The 22,910-nt window shown below is 36.3% G+C and overlaps 1 protein-coding gene across 7 annotated transcripts in view; it reads right to left on the reverse strand.

Annotated features, from left to right (window-relative positions):
* Window positions 1-22,910, reverse strand: part of LOC149732137 (uncharacterized) — a 76,975-nt gene that overhangs the window by 31,111 nt on the left and 22,954 nt on the right. For 6 of the 7 annotated variants that reach the window (XM_089882204.1, XM_089882201.1, XM_089882202.1 and 3 more), the window contains 63 exons: window positions 22,653-22,862; window positions 22,096-22,305; window positions 21,787-22,017; window positions 21,402-21,538; window positions 20,981-21,150; window positions 20,723-20,889; window positions 20,376-20,583; window positions 20,024-20,294; window positions 19,736-19,953; window positions 19,433-19,635; window positions 18,944-19,124; window positions 18,580-18,778; window positions 18,233-18,384; window positions 17,779-17,991; window positions 17,481-17,643; window positions 17,221-17,369; window positions 16,918-17,142; window positions 16,589-16,682; window positions 16,370-16,399; window positions 16,145-16,275; window positions 15,666-15,917; window positions 15,290-15,464; window positions 15,072-15,208; window positions 14,759-14,929; window positions 14,240-14,395; window positions 14,018-14,170; window positions 13,325-13,480; window positions 13,001-13,195; window positions 12,587-12,760; window positions 12,249-12,404; window positions 11,861-12,016; window positions 11,600-11,755; window positions 11,202-11,357; window positions 10,762-11,064; window positions 10,502-10,657; window positions 10,184-10,339; window positions 9,845-10,003; window positions 9,537-9,692; window positions 9,061-9,216; window positions 8,796-8,951; window positions 8,385-8,540; window positions 8,025-8,177; window positions 7,702-7,857; window positions 7,190-7,345; window positions 6,806-6,961; window positions 6,193-6,351; window positions 5,868-6,014; window positions 5,511-5,666; window positions 5,173-5,328; window positions 4,518-4,667; window positions 4,156-4,338; window positions 3,786-3,941; window positions 3,484-3,639; window positions 3,115-3,267; window positions 2,804-2,962; window positions 2,527-2,679; window positions 2,225-2,380; window positions 1,752-1,907; window positions 1,488-1,643; window positions 1,189-1,344; window positions 868-1,023; window positions 533-688; window positions 134-289 (listed from right to left, as the gene is read on the reverse strand). In XM_089882204.1, the coding sequence (XP_089738330.1) occupies window positions 134-289; window positions 533-688; window positions 868-1,023; window positions 1,189-1,344; window positions 1,488-1,643; window positions 1,752-1,907; window positions 2,225-2,380; window positions 2,527-2,679; window positions 2,804-2,962; window positions 3,115-3,267; window positions 3,484-3,639; window positions 3,786-3,941; window positions 4,156-4,338; window positions 4,518-4,667; window positions 5,173-5,328; window positions 5,511-5,666; window positions 5,868-6,014; window positions 6,193-6,351; window positions 6,806-6,961; window positions 7,190-7,345; window positions 7,702-7,857; window positions 8,025-8,177; window positions 8,385-8,540; window positions 8,796-8,951; window positions 9,061-9,216; window positions 9,537-9,692; window positions 9,845-10,003; window positions 10,184-10,339; window positions 10,502-10,657; window positions 10,762-11,064; window positions 11,202-11,357; window positions 11,600-11,755; window positions 11,861-12,016; window positions 12,249-12,404; window positions 12,587-12,760; window positions 13,001-13,195; window positions 13,325-13,480; window positions 14,018-14,170; window positions 14,240-14,395; window positions 14,759-14,929; window positions 15,072-15,208; window positions 15,290-15,464; window positions 15,666-15,917; window positions 16,145-16,275; window positions 16,370-16,399; window positions 16,589-16,682; window positions 16,918-17,142; window positions 17,221-17,369; window positions 17,481-17,643; window positions 17,779-17,991; window positions 18,233-18,384; window positions 18,580-18,778; window positions 18,944-19,124; window positions 19,433-19,635; window positions 19,736-19,953; window positions 20,024-20,294; window positions 20,376-20,583; window positions 20,723-20,889; window positions 20,981-21,150; window positions 21,402-21,538; window positions 21,787-22,017; window positions 22,096-22,305; window positions 22,653-22,862 (10,594 nt within the window). The remainder of the gene's footprint in view (window positions 1-133; window positions 290-532; window positions 689-867; window positions 1,024-1,188; window positions 1,345-1,487; window positions 1,644-1,751; window positions 1,908-2,224; window positions 2,381-2,526; window positions 2,680-2,803; window positions 2,963-3,114; window positions 3,268-3,483; window positions 3,640-3,785; window positions 3,942-4,155; window positions 4,339-4,517; window positions 4,668-5,172; window positions 5,329-5,510; window positions 5,667-5,867; window positions 6,015-6,192; window positions 6,352-6,805; window positions 6,962-7,189; window positions 7,346-7,701; window positions 7,858-8,024; window positions 8,178-8,384; window positions 8,541-8,795; window positions 8,952-9,060; window positions 9,217-9,536; window positions 9,693-9,844; window positions 10,004-10,183; window positions 10,340-10,501; window positions 10,658-10,761; window positions 11,065-11,201; window positions 11,358-11,599; window positions 11,756-11,860; window positions 12,017-12,248; window positions 12,405-12,586; window positions 12,761-13,000; window positions 13,196-13,324; window positions 13,481-14,017; window positions 14,171-14,239; window positions 14,396-14,758; window positions 14,930-15,071; window positions 15,209-15,289; window positions 15,465-15,665; window positions 15,918-16,144; window positions 16,276-16,369; window positions 16,400-16,588; window positions 16,683-16,917; window positions 17,143-17,220; window positions 17,370-17,480; window positions 17,644-17,778; window positions 17,992-18,232; window positions 18,385-18,579; window positions 18,779-18,943; window positions 19,125-19,432; window positions 19,636-19,735; window positions 19,954-20,023; window positions 20,295-20,375; window positions 20,584-20,722; window positions 20,890-20,980; window positions 21,151-21,401; window positions 21,539-21,786; window positions 22,018-22,095; window positions 22,306-22,652; window positions 22,863-22,910) is intronic. The other variant, XM_089882203.1, reaches the window with a different exon arrangement.

The following is a 22,910-nucleotide window of genomic DNA, read 5'->3' on the forward strand; positions in this document are numbered from 1 at the left end:
TAAAAAAAAATAACTTTTAACCATTATTTTACAACAGATTTAATTTTTTTGATAGGAACACAACAAAAATGTTTTAATTAAAATCAAAAAGATGGTAAGATATTAGCATCATACTCAAGTTAACTAAACTTACCATCATATTACAATTGTCCATTTCTACATCTTCTCCCTCACATCCTGGACTTCCAGTTTCCCCATTGATGCAAGTTCTTGTGTGAGTTCTCATACCTCCCCCACATGAAACATCACAATCAGTATATGTTGACCAAGGTGACCAGAAACCACATGTCTGATGAATAAACAATGTAAACGATTAATATATTAATATTTTATTGTTTTATATTTAAACCCAACAATTTGGTTAAAAACAGCATACATTTTACCCTAAATACTCAATATTAAATCTACATTTTTACCCTAAAATACACTTTTTTACCCTAAATACTCAATATTAAATCTATTTTATTTTTTATCACTACCTGGTTTTCCTAAAAATAGCATGCATCTAATGTTAGTACGTTCAACATTCTACCTGTCCATTACAGTATTCTTCAACAACAGTTGTACCAAGGCAACCGATATCACCGGCAGTTCCAAACACACAGACACGACTGTGAGAACGCTTGCCACCTCCACACGGTGAGTCGCATTCATTCCAGTTTGACCAAGTTGACCAGTAAGGACAGTTCTGTAAAATTACTTTCGAATTAAAATAGATAACATAGCAAAAAAATTGTATTAATTACTCAATAACAATATAATCAAATATTTTTGCAACAGTCATATCATTTTGCATGGTGAGCTTCTACACAGAGCAAGATTTGCATTTAACACTCAAAGAAAACATCCCCCGTCAAATCAACTTACTGGTAATTCGCAAATAACTTCTTCAGAACTAAGTCCAAAACAACCCTGGTCACCAGGGACTCCATTAATGCATTGCCTTTCATGACTTCGAGTTCCATTACCACAAGTTGCTGAACAACCTGTCCACGCTGTCCATTCTGTCCAGTAGGCACATTGCTGAAAATGAATAAATTGTTTAGATTTTTAATAAAATCAAAAGCAAGTGTTTCCAATTATTATATTCCATAGTATTTTATATAAAGCTATTGAACACAGCATACATGAAAATATAATAAAGTAATAAAGTATCATCGTTTTCACTTAAATGATTCAACAACCTACCCCTCTAATGCATTCCTCTGTAGCATCCACACTTCCAATACAACCATCATCACCAATATCACCATTGATACAGAATCTTACATGGGATCGAGTACCTCTACCGCATGTTACACTGCAAGAAGTCCAAGGAGTCCAATCACTGAAGCTTGGACATATCTAAATTAAATTAAAGTGTTAAACATTTTTCACTGGCAAATAATATAACTCAAAAAGAGGAATTTAAAGATTTAAATGAGTAAATCAACAATGAAAAGCTGATCTTGTAACTTCACAGAAAATGAAGATAAACTATGTTTCACCTGAGTGTTGCAATCTTGAGTTTGTTGTATCATGCCTGTGCAGCCAATTGAGCCATAGGTTCCACCAATGCAGCTTCTTGTTCGTGTTTGACCACCCGTTCCGCAGCTGGCAGTACAACTTGACCACTCTGACCACACACTAAACCTCGGGCATTCCTTTATATACATAAGCATTGTTTTACTTAAAGTATAAGCACCATTAAAAACAAGAATCTCTTAAACACATTATAAAATAAATATGGCAAAAACACAATACAAACTTACATTAGAATTACATGATTCATCTTCCATAGCCATCCCAATGCATCCTACATCTCCTACAGCACCATTTACACAAGTTCGTGCTTTGGTTCTTGAACCACCTCCACAAGTAACAGTACAAGCTCCAAAGTCAGTCCATGGAGACCAGTACGGACATGCCTGGGAATATTATGAAATAAAGGCTAAGTATACAAATGTTTACAGCAGGAGATCTTAAAGTTTTTGGGTTCATTGCAATCTTGAACCTTTTTAATTTGTTTGTTGCCCACTGTATTTTATCATATTATTTTTTACAATTAGTAAAAGTTTTGTGGCACACTTGAGCACTTTACGTAAAGGCACAAAGTTTGAGAAAACAAGGAACAAAGAACCAATGTTTTGATAAAATTATAAACAAATACCCCCCAAACACTGAGATTATAACATACTTAGATGTACCAATTGGTAGTAAAAAGCTCAACTAGATGGTAACTCACATTGCCGTTACAGTATTCTTCAACAGACAGAGGGCCAACACATCCTATGTCATTCTGATTACCATCCAGACAAATTCGTGAGTGACTTCGTTTTCCAGCACCACAAGTTTTGCTGCATGAACTCCATGTGTTCCAATCAGACCATCTTGGGCATGCCTATCACCATAAGATAAGTTTAAGTACAAATTAGGTAGAATGTAATTCAGATAAAATAATTTTATACACAATCGTCTAAGTCATATAACAAATTTTATCAATTAAGATCCGCTTAAACTATATATTATAAATGTTTGATGTTTTACCATGTTGTTGCAAGTGAGTGTTTCTGATCCAGAACCTGGACAGCCACTGCCAGCAACCCCGTTCATACAAATACGAGATCTGCTCTGACTTCCCCCACCGCAAGTAACTGTGCATCCTGACCAGTTGCTCCAGGCAGTCCAGAATGGACAATTCTATATCAAACACAGTTTTACTCAAGGAATATTAATCATTTAACTTTACTCATTTATTGCAATGGTCATATTGTTGTTTTTTATGCTCGATTACAGTTCGAAAAATAAGAGATGTCTCTCTTACCCCGATAATGCATTCTTCAGTGATCATACCAGTTCCAGGACATTGGTCTTCAACACCAGGCAATCCACCACCACATGAACGTGACTTGGATCTTGTACCCCGACCACATGGAACACTACATGATGACCAACTTGACCATGCAGTCCAAACTGGACATGTCTGTAAAAATTAAACAAAAACAAGGGTGCATAAACATTTTTGGTTTGTAAAGTAATATGCTTGTATAGTCAACAGTGTAAAATATTGGTGTTACCATTCATCAAAACACATTAAAATAGTTGTACTAAGATGAGAACAAACAGAAAACTTACATGTGCGTTGCATTCAATGGCTTCAGATGAATCTCCAAGACAATCAACAAACATTCCAGAGTTCAAACAAGTTCGGATTCGACTTTGAAGACCGCCTTCACATAGATTTGAACACCCACCCCATGACTCCCATGTTGACCACATTGGACATGGCTGTTGTATTCAGAAGATGTAATAATGTATGGCTACTTACACTCTTAAGCAATATTAAAAAATTGAGCTTTTTATATAGTCATCGCAGATTATAAAATTAAGTCCATTTTTTTAAATCTAGAGTTTAATTTAGTTCAAAAAAATGGTAAAAACAAAGTTGTTTTTCATGCTGTCTAGAATCTAAATAGTTTAAATCTAAACGACCAATTTACTTACGCTTGTGTTACAAGCTTCAGCTGCTGCAGCTTCTCCCTCGCATCCAGTGTTATTGACTCCTCCATTAATGCATGTTCTGATGTGGACACGAAGTCCTCCACCGCATCTTTCACTGCAACCTCCCCAAGAGGACCAAGATGACCAGTATGGACATGCCTATCAATATCAAATAAATAGAAGATAATTCAATGTCACCAGGTAAAACAAAGATAAGATTAAATGCATTACAAAGAAGAATATTTTAGCATTAAGTTAAACAAAAATCTGGTTTCAGAATAATTTCTGTTAACTTTACAACCTACCTGTCCATTGCAGAATTCCTGTTCAACGGCAGAAGCACGGCAACCAATTGAGCCCATTTCACCGTCTATACAACTTCTGCTATGGACTCTCAGTCCACCTCCACATGGTACTGAACAAGCTGTCCATGGTGACCAGTCTGAAATTCTCGGGCATGGCTGAAATTTAATCAAAGTAGATAAAAATATTTTTCCAATATTTTTATTATAACAAATATATAGGATTAATATATATACAAATGCTTTTAAATTTTATAAAGAGGGCATAAAAATAACATATACTATTCTATATGTGTGGGCCAGATTACATTTGAACAATCTAAATTCTTGTTATGCATAATAACATGAAGGATCTTAATAAATATTGTCTTACGTTTCCACCACACTGTTCTGACTCTGTGTGTTCTCCACTACAGCCAATAACATCAGCAAAACCAGATCCAGCAGTGAGTTCATACGAGTTCATACACACTCTACCACGAACCCTGCTGCCAATAGAGTCACATGAAGCGCTACATGAACCCCATGAGTTCCATTCTGACCAGTATGGGCAATCCTGTAAAAAGCAAACCATAATGCGTTCAAGTCGCTATAAAAAATATTTTTGCTATTGATATATTTTTAAGAACGTTTAGGAATATTTTAATTGGTAAAACTTTCGTCTATAACTTCTTAACAACCTTTAAACGGTATATTTAAAAGTATAAAAAGCAAGTTTATGTTTGTTTAACTTACTCCTTGTATGCAATCCATTGTGTGAACTTGAGTGGGTGAGTCACCACATGTATCACCACCATCACAGTTTCGCATCCTTGATCGTGTTCCGCGTCCACACGTGACTGAACATCCTGAGAACGGACTCCACGTACCCCATGTTGGGCAAGTCTGTGTGCAACAAGTTTTGTTTTTGGATTACTGGTAATGTCTATGAAAAAACCTTAAGTTTAGAAATGATTTCTTGATAGTTTTCAAACTAAGTCCTATGACTGGATTAGTAGTAAGTTTAAACAAATTAAACTATTATCTTAATATCAACTGTTAAAAACCAAATTTTCTGAATATTTAACCCTTTTAAAATCTCTTTGCAACAGTAGTATATAACTTATTTATCACCACTAGCGTGGCAACAACAGTTACATACCTCACCTGTTTAATTTCATACACCTTTTGTCTACTCTCAAGTTTCGAGATATGTAATTTTGTGAATGATTATTATTTTATTTTTTTATTGAGATCGACTATTTAGACAACCCAGAAGGGATGGCTAGCTTTAAAGCCAATGCTGGTAGCAGCGTCTAGTTAGAATTTTCAAGGTAAGTGCAAACCATTATGCCATGGCTTAACAAATTCTTCCACAGAAACAAATGTTTACATCAGAACATTAGCTTACCTGTGTATTACAATCAATGCTTTCCCTTTCATCACCCATACAACCATCAGAGCCAGCATATCCACCTGTGCATGATCTGTGCCTCACACTTGCTCCTCCACCACATGATTTGCTACAAGTACTCCAGCTTGTCCAGACTGTCCAAGTTGGGCAGCTCTGTATAATTGTAACAAAAATAATTAATTAGATTTTAAACTTGCAAACAAAAAATTATAAAACTGTACACATGAATTTTTTTATTCTAAATCACTTAAAATTTATTTGCCACATGGCCCACTTAGGTAAGATGTCCAATTTTTATATACTTTTCGCCTTTATTATGAAAACATTATACTTACATCTGTGTTGCAATCTCCCTGTTGAGCTGCAGTTCCTTCACATCCAGGATCACCAGCCACTCCATTCAAACAGATCCTTGAGCGAAGACGATTACCTCCACCACATGAGACGCTACATCGGCGCCAAGGATTCCACGAACTCCACATTGCACAAGCCTGTAAAAGTGAATGTTCAGTAAATGTTTATTTTGGAGATTTCGTTCTATACTTAACGAATAGGATCCGAGGTATTGCACGCCATAAGATCCAAGCAATTATGTAAGTACATATTATTTTTAAAATATTGACATATTTTAAATTTGACCAAGAATGCACTTTGTTATACAGTCAAAATAAGTTGATCACACATATGCTTACTGCTGGGTTACAGGATCGATACTCAGAACTTGCTCCTGGACATTCAGATCCTTCAGGTAAACATTGCCTTGACCTGTCCTGTTGGCCACCACCACAAGTTTTGTCACAATCATTCCAATTTGACCAATCACTCCAGGCTGGGCACGGCTAAAAGAAAATGATAAAAGTGTGTTTTTTATGCAAGCCTGTCTTTAGTTTATGTTTCTAGCAGATGAGGCTATAATGATGTAGCAAGTAGAAAATATAAACATTTAGTTTATACAGTTAAATTATCCAGTAAAACTTTAATTTGAGTTATCAAAGTATCATTCCAATATTAACTTACAGAAAGGTTGCAATTCTCCCGATCTAGCATGGTTCCATCATCACACCCAATATCACCAAACACTCCATTGATACATTGTCGAGAATGATGTCTACTCCCAGCTCCACAGGTGACTGAACAGTCAGACCATGAAGACCAGTCGTCAAAGATTGGGCAAGGCTGGTATAAATAAAAAAAAATATAAGAAACATCAAGCTTATTGTAACAAAAAAGTTAAGTATGCTATATTTATCTTTTAGAAGTTAAGAGTAAATGTAATGAGGTATGGTTCTTAATTTATCAAATATCCCACTGGCTTACCGTTAATTAAAAATAGTCTGGCTTTTAAATAAAAAGTAGATTATTTTATTTACATTGTTTGAAAAAAATATTTCCTTATGCACTTTACTTTCAATTAGAGTAATAATTTTATTCAAAATAAATACAAATTGTTCTTTGTGAGTTGTTTGTCTGCTAGATGTATCAAACTTGATCTTTTAACTATTTATTTGTGTAACTTTAAGCGTGTTTTACCAACTAACATAATATCACTATAATTATAACCTGTGTTTTCACTTTTTAAGAAGACCAACAAACGTTATGTTATTTAGTTATGTTTAGAAAGCAAACATACCTGAGGATTGCAACCATCTTCTTGTTCAGTGATGCCTCTGCAACCAACATCACCAGGTTGTCCATTAACACATGTACGCGTGTGTGTTCTGGTTCCACCACCACATGTAGCACTACAACTGCTCCACATACCCCATATGTTCCAGTATGGACATGACTACAAACAAGGAAACACCAATGCTTAAAAACAGAACACCTGTATATGGTTTATGAAATATTATAGCTTATTCAATAGGCTATGGAATAGCTATGAAAAATAGATCATGAAAAATATGTGCAAACTTTTACACCTTTCTATGCAATCTATTCTATAAGTCCTATTTCACATGAAATCTGCCACGGGCCAGAGTTGGTCTAATGCAAATGCAATATTGTCATTATATACCTGAGTATTGCATTGCAGAGTCTGCACATAATCTCCTGTGCAACCATTCATTCCTCTTACACCATTATTACAGAATCTGACTCTTGTTTGGCGACCACCACCACATGTCTTGCCACATTGTGACCACTCACTCCATTGCGCCCAAGTAGGACACTCCTGTAAGTAGAAATTGGATTAAGTTAGTAATAACCTCATTCAACTTTAATTTCCTTTAACTTTGCATCCAAAACTTAGCTAAGATACCCAACATATAACCATTTAAAAAGTTTAAATTTCGATTTAGCCTATCAGAGATAAAGAAAACCTGTTTACAAGATAAACTTAGGCTCCCTTAGCCTTATTTCTTAATATAATACCTAAATAACAGCTTAAACTGAGCCATTGTCAAGTTCAAGGTCAAGTTCAAAAAATATTACAGCTAAGGCTGACACTGCATGTTTTGAAGGCAAATTTCGTGTTGACAACAAATAATAGAAATTTCGTAATCAAGATATGTACAAATATTTACAAACCTGTACAATACAAGTTGCAGAAGCTGAGTCATCACCAACACAACTTCCTTCTCCAACATCTCCATACAAACACGCTCGTTCATGAGTTCGAACTCCCTCTCCACACGTAGTTGAACAACCCGACCATGCTCCCCATATAGACCAGCGAGGGCAGGGCTACAAATAAGTGAGAATTTAAAACATGTGTAAAGCAATAAACAATCAACGCAATAAACTTTTAAAGCAGCAAAAACATTTACTATAAACTTCTGTTCTTTACAAGAATACGACAAAAAAGACTTTTACTAGTCTTGCTATAATACAAAGTTACTGCTAGGTAATACCTGTGTGTTGCAGAACTCTTGTTTTCTTCCAACACCTGGGCAAGGTCCAAGTGCTTCAGTAGTGACGCACACTCTGGTATTAACACGAACTCCTCCTCCACAAGTGGCTGAACATTCTGCATCCGTTGACCATGGGCTCCATGTTGGACAAAGCTAAAAAGTGTTACCATTTATTTTTTTACATGTGCTTAAGCAAAAAACAACAAAAGTCTACGAATAAATGTAGTCTACAAATGTATGAAAAAAAGTATTTATAACATAAAACAAATCTAACTATATTTGAATCATTTCTTTTTTATTGTACATAGCCTATTTAAAAGTAGTGTGTCTATCTAGTACAACAAAAGTTTCAGCGTTTACCAAGTTATTGCAAGATTGAGTTTCATTGTTGTACCCAGTACATCCAGCACCACCATCAACACCATTCACACAAGTTCTGTAACGAGAATGTTGACCACCATCGCATGAAGCGGAACAACCACTCCATTGTGTCCATTGAGACCAGTATGCACAAACCTGAATATTAACAACTGTTGTCAATGTTTAAACTTAAACCTACAGAATTAGATATTACTAAAGTTTAGTTTATTTAATATGTTACACAATACTAATAAATTGAATTTAAAATTTAAATTTAAAACAATAATAAATTGATTAAAACACATGTTAAGCAAATATTTAAAAATATACAACGTTAAGTTCATTCATATACCCAAACAAGATTATATGTTAAATTACGAAAAAGTAAAATATCAACCACTGAAAACTGACCGATCCGTAGCAGCTCTGCTCTTCTCTGGTATGACCCCTGCATTCATCGCTAGGCTCATTATCAAGCGAGCATGATCGCTCACGAGATTGAGTTGCCACTCCACAAGACACTGGACATGATGACCAAGAGGACCATACACTCCAAGTAGCGCATTCCTGTATAAAGAGGTTGGTTTCATAACAGATTTATCAGTTTTTAATACAGACTTATTGCTGTTGGAAATATGGATAATATATCTTTTTATTTTGTGATAGTATATCTTACATTGCCAATGCATTGCATTTTTTCTTTTGGCATTCCTATGCAACCATCATCCCCAGCATAACCATCTGCACAAGTTCTGTTCCTATGCTGAAAGCCAATTCCACATGAACTGCTACACTCGCCCCATGTGGACCAGTCTCTCCAAGCAGGACATGGCTGTTTATTTAAGAAAATAAAACTATTAATTACCAATATGTTGGCAAGGTTAAAGTTAGATTTGTATCTTACATCAAAAACCTTTAGATTTTTCGATTTAATTAAAAATGATCTAAACTAACCAATTGAAGTATTTATTATAAATGCCAACTTATAAAAAGTCATGAGTGTGTAAGAGTGTATATTTGGTACAGCTAACACATCCTAACATGATCTTTCTCTCCATAAAAAAAGGTGTTTTTTTTTAAATTTATATACTTAAAAATAGTAAATTCATTTCATTCAGATTTGTATTGTATTATACACATAAAAATAAATACCTGAATACCACAAGGTATGGATTGTGTATCATCTGTACCACATTCTTCTAGACCTTCAAACCCATTCATACAATTTCTTGTTCTCACACGAGTTCCACCATTGCAAGTGACTGTGCATGTTGACCAAGCAAACCAACTTGACCAGAAAGGGCACGCCTAAACATTTATCTCAGTTTATACTTAAGCATATTCTACTGTATTTTTTAAAAACAACATTAAGTTTAATTTACAAATTAAAACAAGAATGAAATTATCAATTTAAAAATGCATGTATAATAGTACTAGTATGTTTTTTTAATACAACTTACCCTTAGTCCACAGTTCTCTACATCAGAGATGGAACCAACACAACCAGGTTGTCCTGGAAGGCCATTGTTGCACGACCTTGATCTTGACCTGGTGGCTCCACTTCCACAAGTCTCACTACACTCTCCCCACTGACCCCACTCAGTAAATACCGGACAGGGCTAGATAAAAATTACAAAACATTACAAAATGTAATTTACATTAAAGAATATAAATCAAATATATCGTTATAATTATTAAACCAAGACCTATTGGATAAATGTATATTTATATTGCATTCAAACACACTTCTGTGACGGCAATTATAGTCAAAGTCCAAGCATTCATTATAGTTTCCCTACCTGTATATTACAGGCTTCATCATTGCTTGTTTCTCCAATGCAACCTGGTTCACCAACAAAACCATTAGTGCATGATCGTTGTTGCCTTCTCACTCCACCACCACATGATAAACTACAGTCGCTCCATGAGGACCATTGACCAAAGAATGGACAAGCCTTTAAAATACAAAGCATAATATAAGTTATGAAATAACGCAAACATAATATCAAATTAAGTTGCATGGTTTAATATGAAGAATATTTTTGAATAGAATATTTTAATGAGAGTATCAAAAAGATTAACATTCAATTATTCAGAACTTAAATACTCTGTTATACCTGTTCGTTGCAAAAGTTAGAGTCCTGTTGTGGACCCATGCATCCTTTACCACCAACATTTCCATTGATGCATTCTCTTGTTCGAGTTTGCTGTCCAACTCCGCATGTAACTGAGCATTGTTGCCATGGATACCATTCCGACCATTCAGGACATTGCTGAAAGTTTTAATTGCAATGTATACTAAACTGTTTAAAAAAAGGACCAAACTGATATCAGTAACACATTTTTTAACTGCTACATTATATCAATACAGTTTTACCTGGATGTTGCATGATGATGATTCAGATGATGGACCCATATCTGCACATCCAACTCCATCTGGAAGACAAGACCTAGTCCTGATCATTGTTCCTCCTCCACATGAGACAGTGCAGTTTCCGTATGCTGACCAAGATGACCACATTGGACAACTACGGTCCGTACATGTTCTTCTTTCCATTGCATCACCAAAGCAGCTACCACCATTAGTTGTGGAGCAATCACGAGTGCGAGTAGTGTGACCCTGACCACAAGTAGAACTGCATGTAGACCAAGATCTCCAAGTACCCCACGTTGCACAATCCTAAAAAAATAACAAATTCAAAATGTAAACCAAGTTATATTAAAGATAGGAAACAACTGACAAAGGAAACAACTGACAACTATATTTTTAACCCAGTTATATTCACATTTGTGAAATTATTCCATACACAAACTTACACCAAGTTCACAGGTAGCAGTTTCTGTGGCATCTCCTGCACAAGTTTGAACATCAGCAATCCTATTAAGGCAAACTCTGTTTCGAGATTGGAATCCATTTCCACAAGTTATTCCACAACCAGACCAAGCACCCCACACTGACCAAGTTGGGCATGGCTAAATATAAATAAACACAGGGTATTAATATATGTTGGTATTATCAGTACCCCAACTTAAAGAATATGGTGTTTTTAAAGGGCAAAACGTTTGAGACAGTAATAAATCAATATATAATTCTACGACTGTTTAAAACTTAAAATAAAAAGGAAAATTAGTTCTTTAATATAAAAACACGTTAAACTAAATCTGTTTAAAAATCAGTCAAAGTTCAAACAGGTATGTCAGGAAATTTTTCCCACCTGTCCGTTGCAGTACAGCTCCATACTTTGAGGTCCAATGCAACCCCCTTCACCAGGTGATCCATTTCTGCATGTCCTGGTGCGCGTTTGTCTACCACCACCACACAGTGCTGAACATTGAGTCCAAGAATTCCAGTCATTCCAAGTTGGGCATCCCTGCAAAGAGATCGGGGTTACACAAATAAAAACACTTTAGCAAGGTTGTTTTAGATAAAATTTTAGATAATTACTTTTACCATATTTTACAAAACCAGTTATTACCTGACTATTACACGTGTCAATCTCTTCGGAAGATCCAGAACATTCATTTTCACCAGCATCTCCATTTACACAAACTCTGTTATGAGATCTAGTTCCTCCACCACAAGTATCACTGCAGGGTGACCAAGGGTTCCAACTACTCCAGTATGAGCAGGCCTAAAAAAAGAAAAAAATTGCAATCTTGAGCTAACTTGGGTTCAAGGCTTGCATTGCTACCATTGTGGGTGATGTGTCCTTGTGCAGAAAAAATAAAATAACTCAAAAAATAATCACCCAGTTAGTAACATACATGGTAACTCGTAAGCTAGCAACAGGTGTATAAAACAGAACACTCATGTTATAACGACCGTCGTTTTCCGACCATGTGAGGATAAAGTAAGTTACATACCCCTGAATTGCATTCGGCTTGTTGCGTACTTGGCCCCACACAAGTGTCAGTTTCAACTTCGCCAATCATACACACGCGTGTTTGTGTGCGAACTCCAACCCCACATGATGTGCTGCAACCTGACCATGATCCCCAGTTTGCCCAACTGCTGCATGCCTGGAAATAATGTAAGAAATGTGATACATATGTGGATAGGTAATCATAATATTAAAACTTTAAAAGAAAATATGTTCCTAAAGTATTTTCTAAAAACAAGAATTACCACATAGTCATCACCCAAAATTTCTGTGTCCAATTTATACAGCATTGCTTTTCCTTATCCTATCTAAGAAATTTACCTGGTTATTGCAGGCAGAGACGCGAGATGATTGACCAAGGCATCCATTATCCCCTGGGACTCCACCAATGCAGGTTCTTGTTAAACGAATTGTTCCACCACCGCAAGTAACTGAGCAACCTGGTGTGTCATCAACTGGAGGTTCAGGCCATGGCGCCCATGATGGACACGTTGCCTGTTACAACATTAAATAAAGAAGTGAGTATTTACATAAAAAAATTCATTTAAAAAAAGTAACAGTTTGTAGCAATTTTTCCAATTTAGTTATGTACAAATAAATATTATTTTGTTAAAGATGTACAAAAATTAATTGCTGCCTAAGAAAATAAGATAGATACCAAACTTTAAAATACTAAAACAGTATTATTTCAATCTCCTTATATTGAAGTCGTAAATAACATTTTAACTATCTTACCTTTATTGTGCAGTCCTCCGATTCTGTTGCAGGGCCAGGACATAGTGATGATACGTCAACAGGTGGTGGTTCAGCAGATCCAAGATCTTCAGTTGCAGTAGGTACAGCGCAGAATCGAAGTCTGTTTCGTCTTCCTATTCCACAAGTTTCACTACAGCTGCTCCAACGAGTCCAAGATCCCCATGATGGACATTGCTAGAAGAAAATATCAGGAAATTTACACAGCACACAGACAAAATGAAAATGTAAATTTTCTAATGTTGTTTTAATCGTTTATTAAAATAGATTTTACTGTTAGAATAATTGTGTAAAATATCAACATACCACATTGGCACAGCTTGTTGTTTCTTGTGCTCTGCCTCTGCAGCCAGCCTCACCAGCAACTCCATTCTCACATCTTCGACTTCTAGTTACTTGCGAACCTCCACAAGTGACAGGGCAACCAGTCCAGGACGACCATTGAGTCCAATATGGACAGATCTAAAGTATTTGTGTGTTTGCTATAACAGTCATATTATAATACAATTTGAAAAAAATACTTTATTGAGAGATTAGAAACTGAGTTGAATTTAGTTTTGGTTGTTTACTTATTTAGCCATTTCTTTAAAAAGTGAAAATAATAAAGTGACATTGAAGGTTGAAACTTAATATTCATGTATTTAAACATAGAAGGAACATGCAGAGAATAATGGGTGTTGGAAAGTTTAGCTAAATAAGATGTTTGTTACTTTTGAAGTTTAAAACAGTTAGTGCAAATGTACAATTGTTTAAAGTTAGCCTTTATAAACAAGGGATTACAATACTAACATGCATTTATATTAAAGACTTAGTAGTGGTAACATGCAGGTTAGTTACAGGCTTGAACTTGGTGACTTGTTCTTTCAGATGGATTCATCCAAATTTGGTTAGTTGGTTAGAAGAGAAGTGACCTAAATTCTTAAAACTAATTATTGGTTATAATGTTAGTTGGGTTAGATGCTAGTGTTTGTGTGCAGGTGGAAGCAGGTTGCTTCTAACCTCAGTATTGCACGTAACAGTTTCACTTGATGCACCATCACAGGTAGATAAGTCTGAAGAGAACAAACATCTTCTAACCCGGGTGGATTGGCCGCCGCCACAAGAGGCACTGCAGTCAGCCCACGGGAGCCAAGATGTCCATTGGGCACAAAACTAAAAATGCCGCAAAGGTTAAAAACTGTTGACCTAGAACCTGTGAAAAATTAAAAGATCCAAGCGGACCTGTGTGTTGCAGTCTTCTGTTTGACTAGCTGACCCCATGCAGCCCATCTGGCCTGGGCTTCCATACTGACAATTTCGAGATCTCATCCTGGTTCCCCCATTACAGGGTGCTGAGCATACGCTCCATTCCGACCAAGTAATCCAACGAGGACAGTCCTATTTTTGACACAAGATTGTGACAACATGTGTGAATATTCAACCTGTACCTGTGCTGTGGGATTTCTAGTAACATTACAGGGTAGTACTTGAGCTGGACTGACATTTAGCTTGGCACGACAAGATTTTATAATAGTCCGAAAAATACTGACAAATAGATACGTTTGGTCACGAGCGCATATTTTTGAAAGGTCAACCAATCATGTTGTGCACGATTCAAAGCGAGTATCATTCGATATGTTTAGATTCGTTTTTGTCTGCGCATAAATTTAGAAGTCGTGCCGTGCATTTGCCGTTGCCACAGCCAAGTTACTACTTCCCCTGAGGCCATGTCGAGTGAGTGAGAAAATGTTCTCAAATTACCTGATTGTTGCAAGCTATGGTTTCATTTATTGGACCCATGCATCCTAGCTGGCCAGGTTCTCCAAACACGCAAGTTCGGATTCTAGATTGTGATCCTCCCCCACAAGTAACGCTGCAGTCATTGTAACCACTCCATTGTGACCAAACGGGGCATGGACCAATGTTGCAGATCTAGAATAAAGAATACAGTATTAAAAAAATAAACTCCAGGACAGACATTTTTTCACTTACAATAAAAACCCTAAACTTTTCTTTTTATTTTTACACGAGTTTATTTTTACACATTTTATTTTTACATGGTTTAAACCCTTACCTTGGTTTCCCTAGATGTTCCATTGCAGTTGTTAATGTTATCTCCAAACCCACCAGTGCAGTTTCGAACTCGGTATTGGTTTCCACCACCACAGGTTCTTCCACAAGTGCTCCATTCTCCCCATTCTGACCAAGTTGCTATAAGAAGCGAAAGATAAAAGTGATTAGAATTTTAATCTGGCTTAAAGAGAGCTTAAAAACACATTAAGAACCACATACGTTGTCCACATGCAAACAATGCAATGTTTTCCACAACAGAAAATAATCCTTCGAAATCATTAACAAAGAAAGCATTTTGTTCATCAGGGTCGCTTGCAATCGCATAAATCTCATTAATGTCCACTCGGTTAGTCACGGCGATCGCAATCACCTTCACTCCTTTGTTTTTGAGTGCCTGGAAAGTATAGCAAATTAAAAGACTGTCTTTTGATAATGACATGGAACACTGTTTAGTATATTATTTATACAAATCCCAAATTATAGATTTTAAAACAAAATATTATTTAAACATTAATTTTTGGTTAAAAAACAGTTCCCTGATACAGGTCTAGTAGTACCGTATCAAACTATACACTGCTTTGCTGTTAAAACAAACCTGTACGGTATCTCCAGGGTTATCTTGGGCTCTGCCATCAGTCAGTACAACAGCAAGATCAGGTACATCAGGTCTGTCTCCTTCAGCTTCAGTGAATAACCGGTTAGCTGCATAGGTAAGAGCTTTTCCTGTGTGAGTGCCTGAACCATCATATGTGACTCGGTCAATTCGTTCAATTAAATCTTCAGAGCTTGTAGATTGAGCAAAGCTCCACAGAGGAATTACATCTCTGTTAAAACGGAGTGCAGCAATCTGGAAAATAGTTGTAAAAATGAATTAATCTAATACCAAAGAGAAACATTTTTATTAAGCATTAAAGGAATTATTGTAGAAAAGACTATACATTTAACCAATAAAAGTAAAGTTGGGAAAAGACTGTGGTAACAAAAAAGGTCTGTTTTAAGTAAGTTATCTACAAAGTTAGCAATACAATATTAGTTTAAGAAAAAATAAGTAGGAACTTAGGAAAGTCATCTTACTCTTGTACTGTTCAATCCAACATTAAGTTGTGCCATTACACGACGAAGAAAACTGCGCACAATTTCAAAGTTCGCGTTTCCAATGCTACTGCTTGAATCAATTATAATTGCAATGTCCAACTGGGCGCAGTCTGAAAATTAGGTAAATTATAAACAATATAATTTGTTTTTTGCACTTTTTACAATTCTGGGCACCCCCCAAAAAGTCAAAAACGAAGAACTTACCTTCACGGACGCCATCAGGGGGAAGATCGCCTGGTAATAAAAAAATATTCATTAGGTATTAAATTTTAAACAATCTTGATGGGATTTTTTTGCTGCTATTGTTAGCAGGCATAATGTAATACTTGAATAATTCACTCTGGTCCCTACCAACAAAAATGGAAATCAAACAACAGATAACAAAATGTAAGTTTGAGGTTATGGCAATATTGTATGACTTACTACATGCAATGGTGTTACATGCCAACACATCAACAGGGGCTCCAGTACAATTACCATCACCAGGATCTCCATTGATACAAGTACGACTTCTCTCCTGCATTGAAAGAGTTAAAGTTAAGTTAAGCAATACATCATCAGACAACTTAAAACAGACTGACTCTTCGTAACCATGACATGGTAAATATTTTAAAACTTATTATGCCACAATAAATATTTTAAAATGATGAAATTCAATGACTCTAAAGCCCTTATATGTAAAATGTATTCAAATCCAACAAGCTCTGTTTAAATAACATCCACTCCCAAAAGACTAAACTGCAACAACTAACCTCAACTCCTCCATCACATGAAGCAGAACATTCAGTCCAAGATGACCAGGTATCCCAGTATGGACAAGATTGTTGCACGCATGGTTCCTCGGAAGATGCACTTCCTTCACATCCAGGTCCTCCAGCATCACCACCGATGCAGAGACGGAATCTGTTGATTGATCCAATACCACAGGTTACACTGCAAAATCCTGGACTCCATGGAGACCACTGAGCACATGGTGACTGCAGAAATGGCAAAAATTAGAATAAAGTTTAGAAAAATAAATGATAAAATCTGTTATATTGTTTCGATGCACTTACCAAATTTTCACAGTCTTTGGTTTGAGAAGATGGACCTTCACAGCCAACCATTCCAAAGTCTCCATTCATACAAATCCTTGTTCTGGTCATGGTACCAGAGTTGCATGTGTTTGTACACGTGCTCCACTCTGACCAGTCTGACATGGTTGCTGCAAAAAAATTCAATGTTTAACTTTATTTATAAATGTAATTAGTTTTTAAAACTACTTTGCCATATTCCATATAATATTGGCTGAATTTGAATATTTTAAAATACTTACGGCAATCGTTGTCGTTACAGGTCTGGGTTTGTTCCGTGTCACCCATGCAACCATCTTGACCCGCCGAACCAAAGTTACAAGTCCTACTTCTTGTTTGAGATCCTCCATCACATGAGACTGGACATTGTGTCCATGATGACCATACAGCCCATACAGGACATTCCTAAAGTTATAACAGTTTAGGATACAACATCAGTTGTTTAACTTATTACCAACCAACTGTTTTAATTTAAAAGTTTAATGTTTCTTTTAGATGTTAGGTTTTTCCTAAAGGTTTTTAATATTTCTATTTATTTACCATGTCATTGCAATCTTGTTCTTCAACAGTCATTCCCATGCATCCATCATCACCAGGATCTCCATTATTGCATGTTCTTGTTTTCCTCTGCACTCCACCACCACAAGACAAGCTGCAGTCTGTATACGGACTCCAGTTTGACCAGATTGGGCAAGCTTGGGTCATACAAGTAAGAGTTTCACTGTTTGATCCATCACAACCAGTACCTGGAGCCTGGGAAATTAAAATTACAAAGTTAAACTTTATGGAAACTACACAAAAATGACTGATGTGGTGTTACAGAAATCTAGGTTGCTTTGAGATCTGTAAATATTTATAGGGTACCAAAAGCCCTTTGTATTATGGCATTCACTAGAATTCTTTACTTATACAAAAATTTCACTAACATGGCTTTAATGCTCAGAATATCTGTTAAAAAAATATCTGTTAAATAAAACATACAAAGTCGTTTTACCTCTCCCACCAAACAAGTTCGTTCTCTGGTCATAACACCCCCAGCACAAGATTTGGAACAGTCACCAAATGGCTCCCATGCTCCCCACCCAGGACAGGCTTGTCGGTTACAAACTTTTTCATCATATCTGTTACCTTCACACGCAACTTGGTCTGGAAATAAAATGTATGGTGTAACTAACAAAAAAAGAAAATTCGATCAGAAAGAAAAACAATTTTATAATGAAAATTACTCACTCAAGTAAAGATAATCCCAACATGTTTTATGAAAGAAATAAAGTAAAAACTTATAATAAACATGCAATTTTCTCTAATGAATTTTTATAATTAATCAAGAATATGCTGTACCTGGATCTGCTCCTGGTGCAACAGTACAAGTTCTGCTACGGAATTGAGTTCCACCACCACAGTCAACACTGCAGTTTCCAAAAGAAGACCATTGACCCCATTCACTACAAGGGATCTGATTGCACAGTCTCAACTCACTTATTAATCCTATGCAACCATCTTGACCTGGTTCACCATTGTTGCAAGAACGAGTTCGAACCTAAAAATCATTTATATTGTTACTATTACAAAAAAACAAACATTTACAGCAATATTCAAAATTGTACTACATGCTGTAGAAATACTAAGCCATTTAAAGTTGACAAAAAGAGTATTGAAAACACTAAACATAATAACGCTTAAGAAACATTCAAAAATTCCAAACCTGGTTGCCAGTTCCACATGCTTGATCACATAGTCCAAATTCTGACCAGTCTCCCCAAGTTGGACAAACATTGGTGGCGCATTGTTGAGATTCTACTCTTGATCCTTCACATCCATCATCACCAACATCACCATTGTTACAAGATCGAGTGCGGAATTGAGTTCCACTGCCGCACGTTAAGCTATGGAAAAAATGATTTTAAGTAAAATGATAGGAAACTGTTTCGTACACATTTTTTCTATGTTTCAATATAGTCTCCAATGGTATGAGGTCCACTAGGGGCACACCAGCAGTCTGGAACTTGATATTTTAGATTTTATTTAAAAGTCATTGTTTTAGTTAATAAAATAAAACAAAAAAATTGAACAAAGTTATCCGAGCAGTTTCACAGAAACTACATGAAAAATAACATACAGTATTTTATAACAACAAACTTGTTAAGACATTTAAAAAGCTAGTATAACCATAGTTGAGATAAAGTTATGTTACCTGCAGCCTGAATATTCACTCCACTCTGACCATGTAGGGCAAGTTCCTCCATTGCATTCCCTGCTTTCCATTGGTGATCCTGGGCATCCGGGCATCCCTGGTGCTCCATATGAACAGTTTCTCATTCTCTGTTCAGATCCAGTACCACATGTGGTGGAGCAATCGGACCACGTTGTCCAAGGTGTCCATTCTTCGCATTGTTTCTGAAAAAATAATATAGCATTAAATGAAAAGCTTTTTGAAAAGTTGAGATGCCAATATAAAATGGGTCTCAATTTGTAACATGGTGTAATATATTCCAACCTGTGTATTGCAAGGCATTGTGCTTGATGTGTCTCCAATGCAACCATCATCTCCAACATTTCCATCCATGCAGGTTCGAGTTCTTTGCATAGATCCAACACCACAGGTGACAGAGCAGTCTGAGTCTTGCCAAGGTGACCAGTAAGGACATCCTTGAGTCTGGCAGTTCTGTATATCTTCTACATCACCAACACATTCACCCTCACCAAGTACACCACCTGAAAGTTAAGTTGTTAGGTTTACAATAACATCAAAATTCTTCAACATGTTGAAGCATCTATAACCCACCAACACATTCCCGTGTTCGCTTCATGGTTCCACCACCACATGTTCGTGTACAAGGGCCAAAAGCAGACCATTCACTAAATACTGCACATGATTCTTCACCAGTACAAACAATTGTTTCAGACAAGTGTCCACCACACAAAGTTATGTCAGTTCCCTCAGGCAAGCAAACTCGCGTTCTAGTCTGAAATCCGGGCCCACAAGAAGAAGAGCAATTGCTGTATTCGGACCAATCTCCAAAATAGGGGCAAGTCTCTGTGCTGCAATCAACATCCTAAAAAAACAGTGTTACAAATTAATTTATCAACAGCTGACAAAACGGTACACTTCGAAAAATATTAGTATTGAAACTTACAGAGTTTGTGACTCCCATACAGCCTGGCATACCAGCAGAACCACCAATGCAGGTTCTAGATCTGGTAGATTTGCCACCACCACAAGTAACAGAGCAGTCACTATATTCAGACCATGAAGACCACTGTTCACATGTGTTAGCAGCACATGGGATTTCTTGCATTTCATCTCCAACACAGTCTAACCCAGGAGTACCATCGGTGCATGTTCTGCGTACCAAATAAAAACATAATTAGAGATTAATGTGAACACAAATAAAAACATAATTAGAGATTAATGTGGTTGACTATAACTAACTACTTATTATAAGTTGCTATAGCTTTAAGCTACAAAATTTAAACTATATACCTTGTTCTTTGCTGCACTCCACCATTGCATGTGACTGGACATGCTGAAAAGTCGCTCCATTCTGTCCAAGAGGCGCATGCTGCTTGTGTGCAGTCTTGAACATCTTCGGTTGAACCAGAACATCCAGCCATGCCAGGTGAACCATTTGTACAAGTTCTACTTCGTGTCTAAGGTAATGTACAATGAATACATTTAAAACCACTGTATTTTTAGACATATCGTTGTAAAACTATATAAACTGATAAAAGTTCTGCCCACCTTTGTCGCAGGGCCACAAGTGGCAGTACAAGCGCCAAAATCACCCCAGTTAGACCAAAATTCACAATCAACCACAGCACAATCTTGGCTCATGACTGAATCCGATAAATTATCACAGCCAATGTCACCGATCTCTCCATTCATACAAGCGCGAGTTCGAACTTGCTCAGCTGCAGAATAAGAAAAAAAGGTTTAAAAAAATATTTTATTTATATATATAATACATCATAAAAAATTAAGCACCTTCGTCATGCTTTTGCTAAATAAACTGTACAATTTTTAAAATTTGTATATAATTGTAAACAATTTGAAATACCTTTGAAATTTTATTTCATTGATATTTAATTTGAATTTTTTATAAAACCCCATATATACATATATATATATATATATATATATATATGTAATCAACAAATCTTACCTCCCCCACAGGTTACACTGCATGGACTGTATTCACTCCATGCTCCCCAGGTTGGACAGGCCTCTGTTCTACAGGGAGACATTTCGGAGCTCTCACCATCGCATCCAGTTGCCGCATTACCACCAGACTGGCATTGTCTATTTATTTAGATAAAAGGTTATTTCAGCTACGAAAAAAAATGTTAGAAAAAAGTTATGGCTAATAAAATAAATCCTAAATAATGTTACGGATAGTTTGTGTTGTGTCATGTGTGTGTGTGTGTGTGTGTGTGTGTGTTAAGAGAAACTGGGAACATCAGTAGATGTCATCAAGAATGCTGAAAGAAAATCTGCAAATGAATGGGTTTTCTGGACATGGTCACATATGTAACTGGGCAAATTGTAACCTTTGCCGAAGCACAGTGCCTCCACCACAAGAAACAGAGCATTCATCTGATTGTGACCATGGTCCCCAAGTTGGTGGGGGTGGTGGGGACTCAGTTGTCACTGGTGGTGGGGGGACAGTTGTTACAACTGGAATTGTTGTTGTTGGGCAAGGTTCAGTGTTGCAATCAGTGGTTTCAATTCCAGATCCAGGACATGGAATGACATTTCCAACAGGTGGTGAAGAACATGTTCTGGAACAATAAAAAATAATTTAGATTTGGGAATTTTTAATTTAAAACTAGATCAAATGTTTGTTTTTTAAAACAAACCTAGCTCTTGTTCTTTGTCCAGTTCCACAAGTAACTGTACATTCTATCAGTGTTGTCCATTCCGACCAAGTTGGTGCTGGTGTTGTTACAACTGGTGTTGTTGTTGTTGGTGGAGTTGTTGTTGGGCAAGGTTCAGTGTTGCAATCAGTTGTTTCAATTCCAGATCCAGGACATGGAATGACATTTCCAACAGGTGGTGAAGAACATGTTCTGTAAAGTAAATGAATTTGTGAGGTTTTTTCTCGAGTGGCCTGATAGAAACAGTCATTGTAACACTGCATTCAAACTTCATACACCTGATGCATGTATATGAGTTACTATATACATAACTTTGTAGGGTATTGTTTATGTTTTTATTCTATATGGCTGACAATCTGAACAATCTTTTATTAAGCACTGGGTTAAAACAGTGACAAGTAAGTGGTCTATGCCAGAATTCATATGCGCACAATGATAGCTTCATCAACCAATAAATGTGGTACATTTTGTTATAACGCAAAAATTACAACCACTGAGGTATAGCATGTAAAAAATAATACTTGTTTTTTAAAACATACCTAGCTCTTGTTCTTTGTCCAGTTCCACAAGTGACTGTACATTCTATCAGTGTTGTCCATTCTGACCAAGTTGGTGCTGGTGTTGTTACAACTGGTGTTGTTGTTGTTGGGGGAGTTGTTGTTGGGCAAGGCTCAGTGTTGCAATCAGTTGTTTCAATTCCAGATCCAGGACATGGAATGACATTTCCAACAGGTGGTGAAGAACATGTTCTGGAATAATAAAAAATAATTTAGATTTATGATTTTTAATTTAAAACT

Source organism: Ciona robusta, chromosome 8 (assembly GCF_009617815.1).
Source record: "Ciona robusta chromosome 8, ASM961781v2".
Taxonomy (NCBI): domain Eukaryota; kingdom Metazoa; phylum Chordata; class Ascidiacea; order Phlebobranchia; family Cionidae; genus Ciona; species Ciona robusta.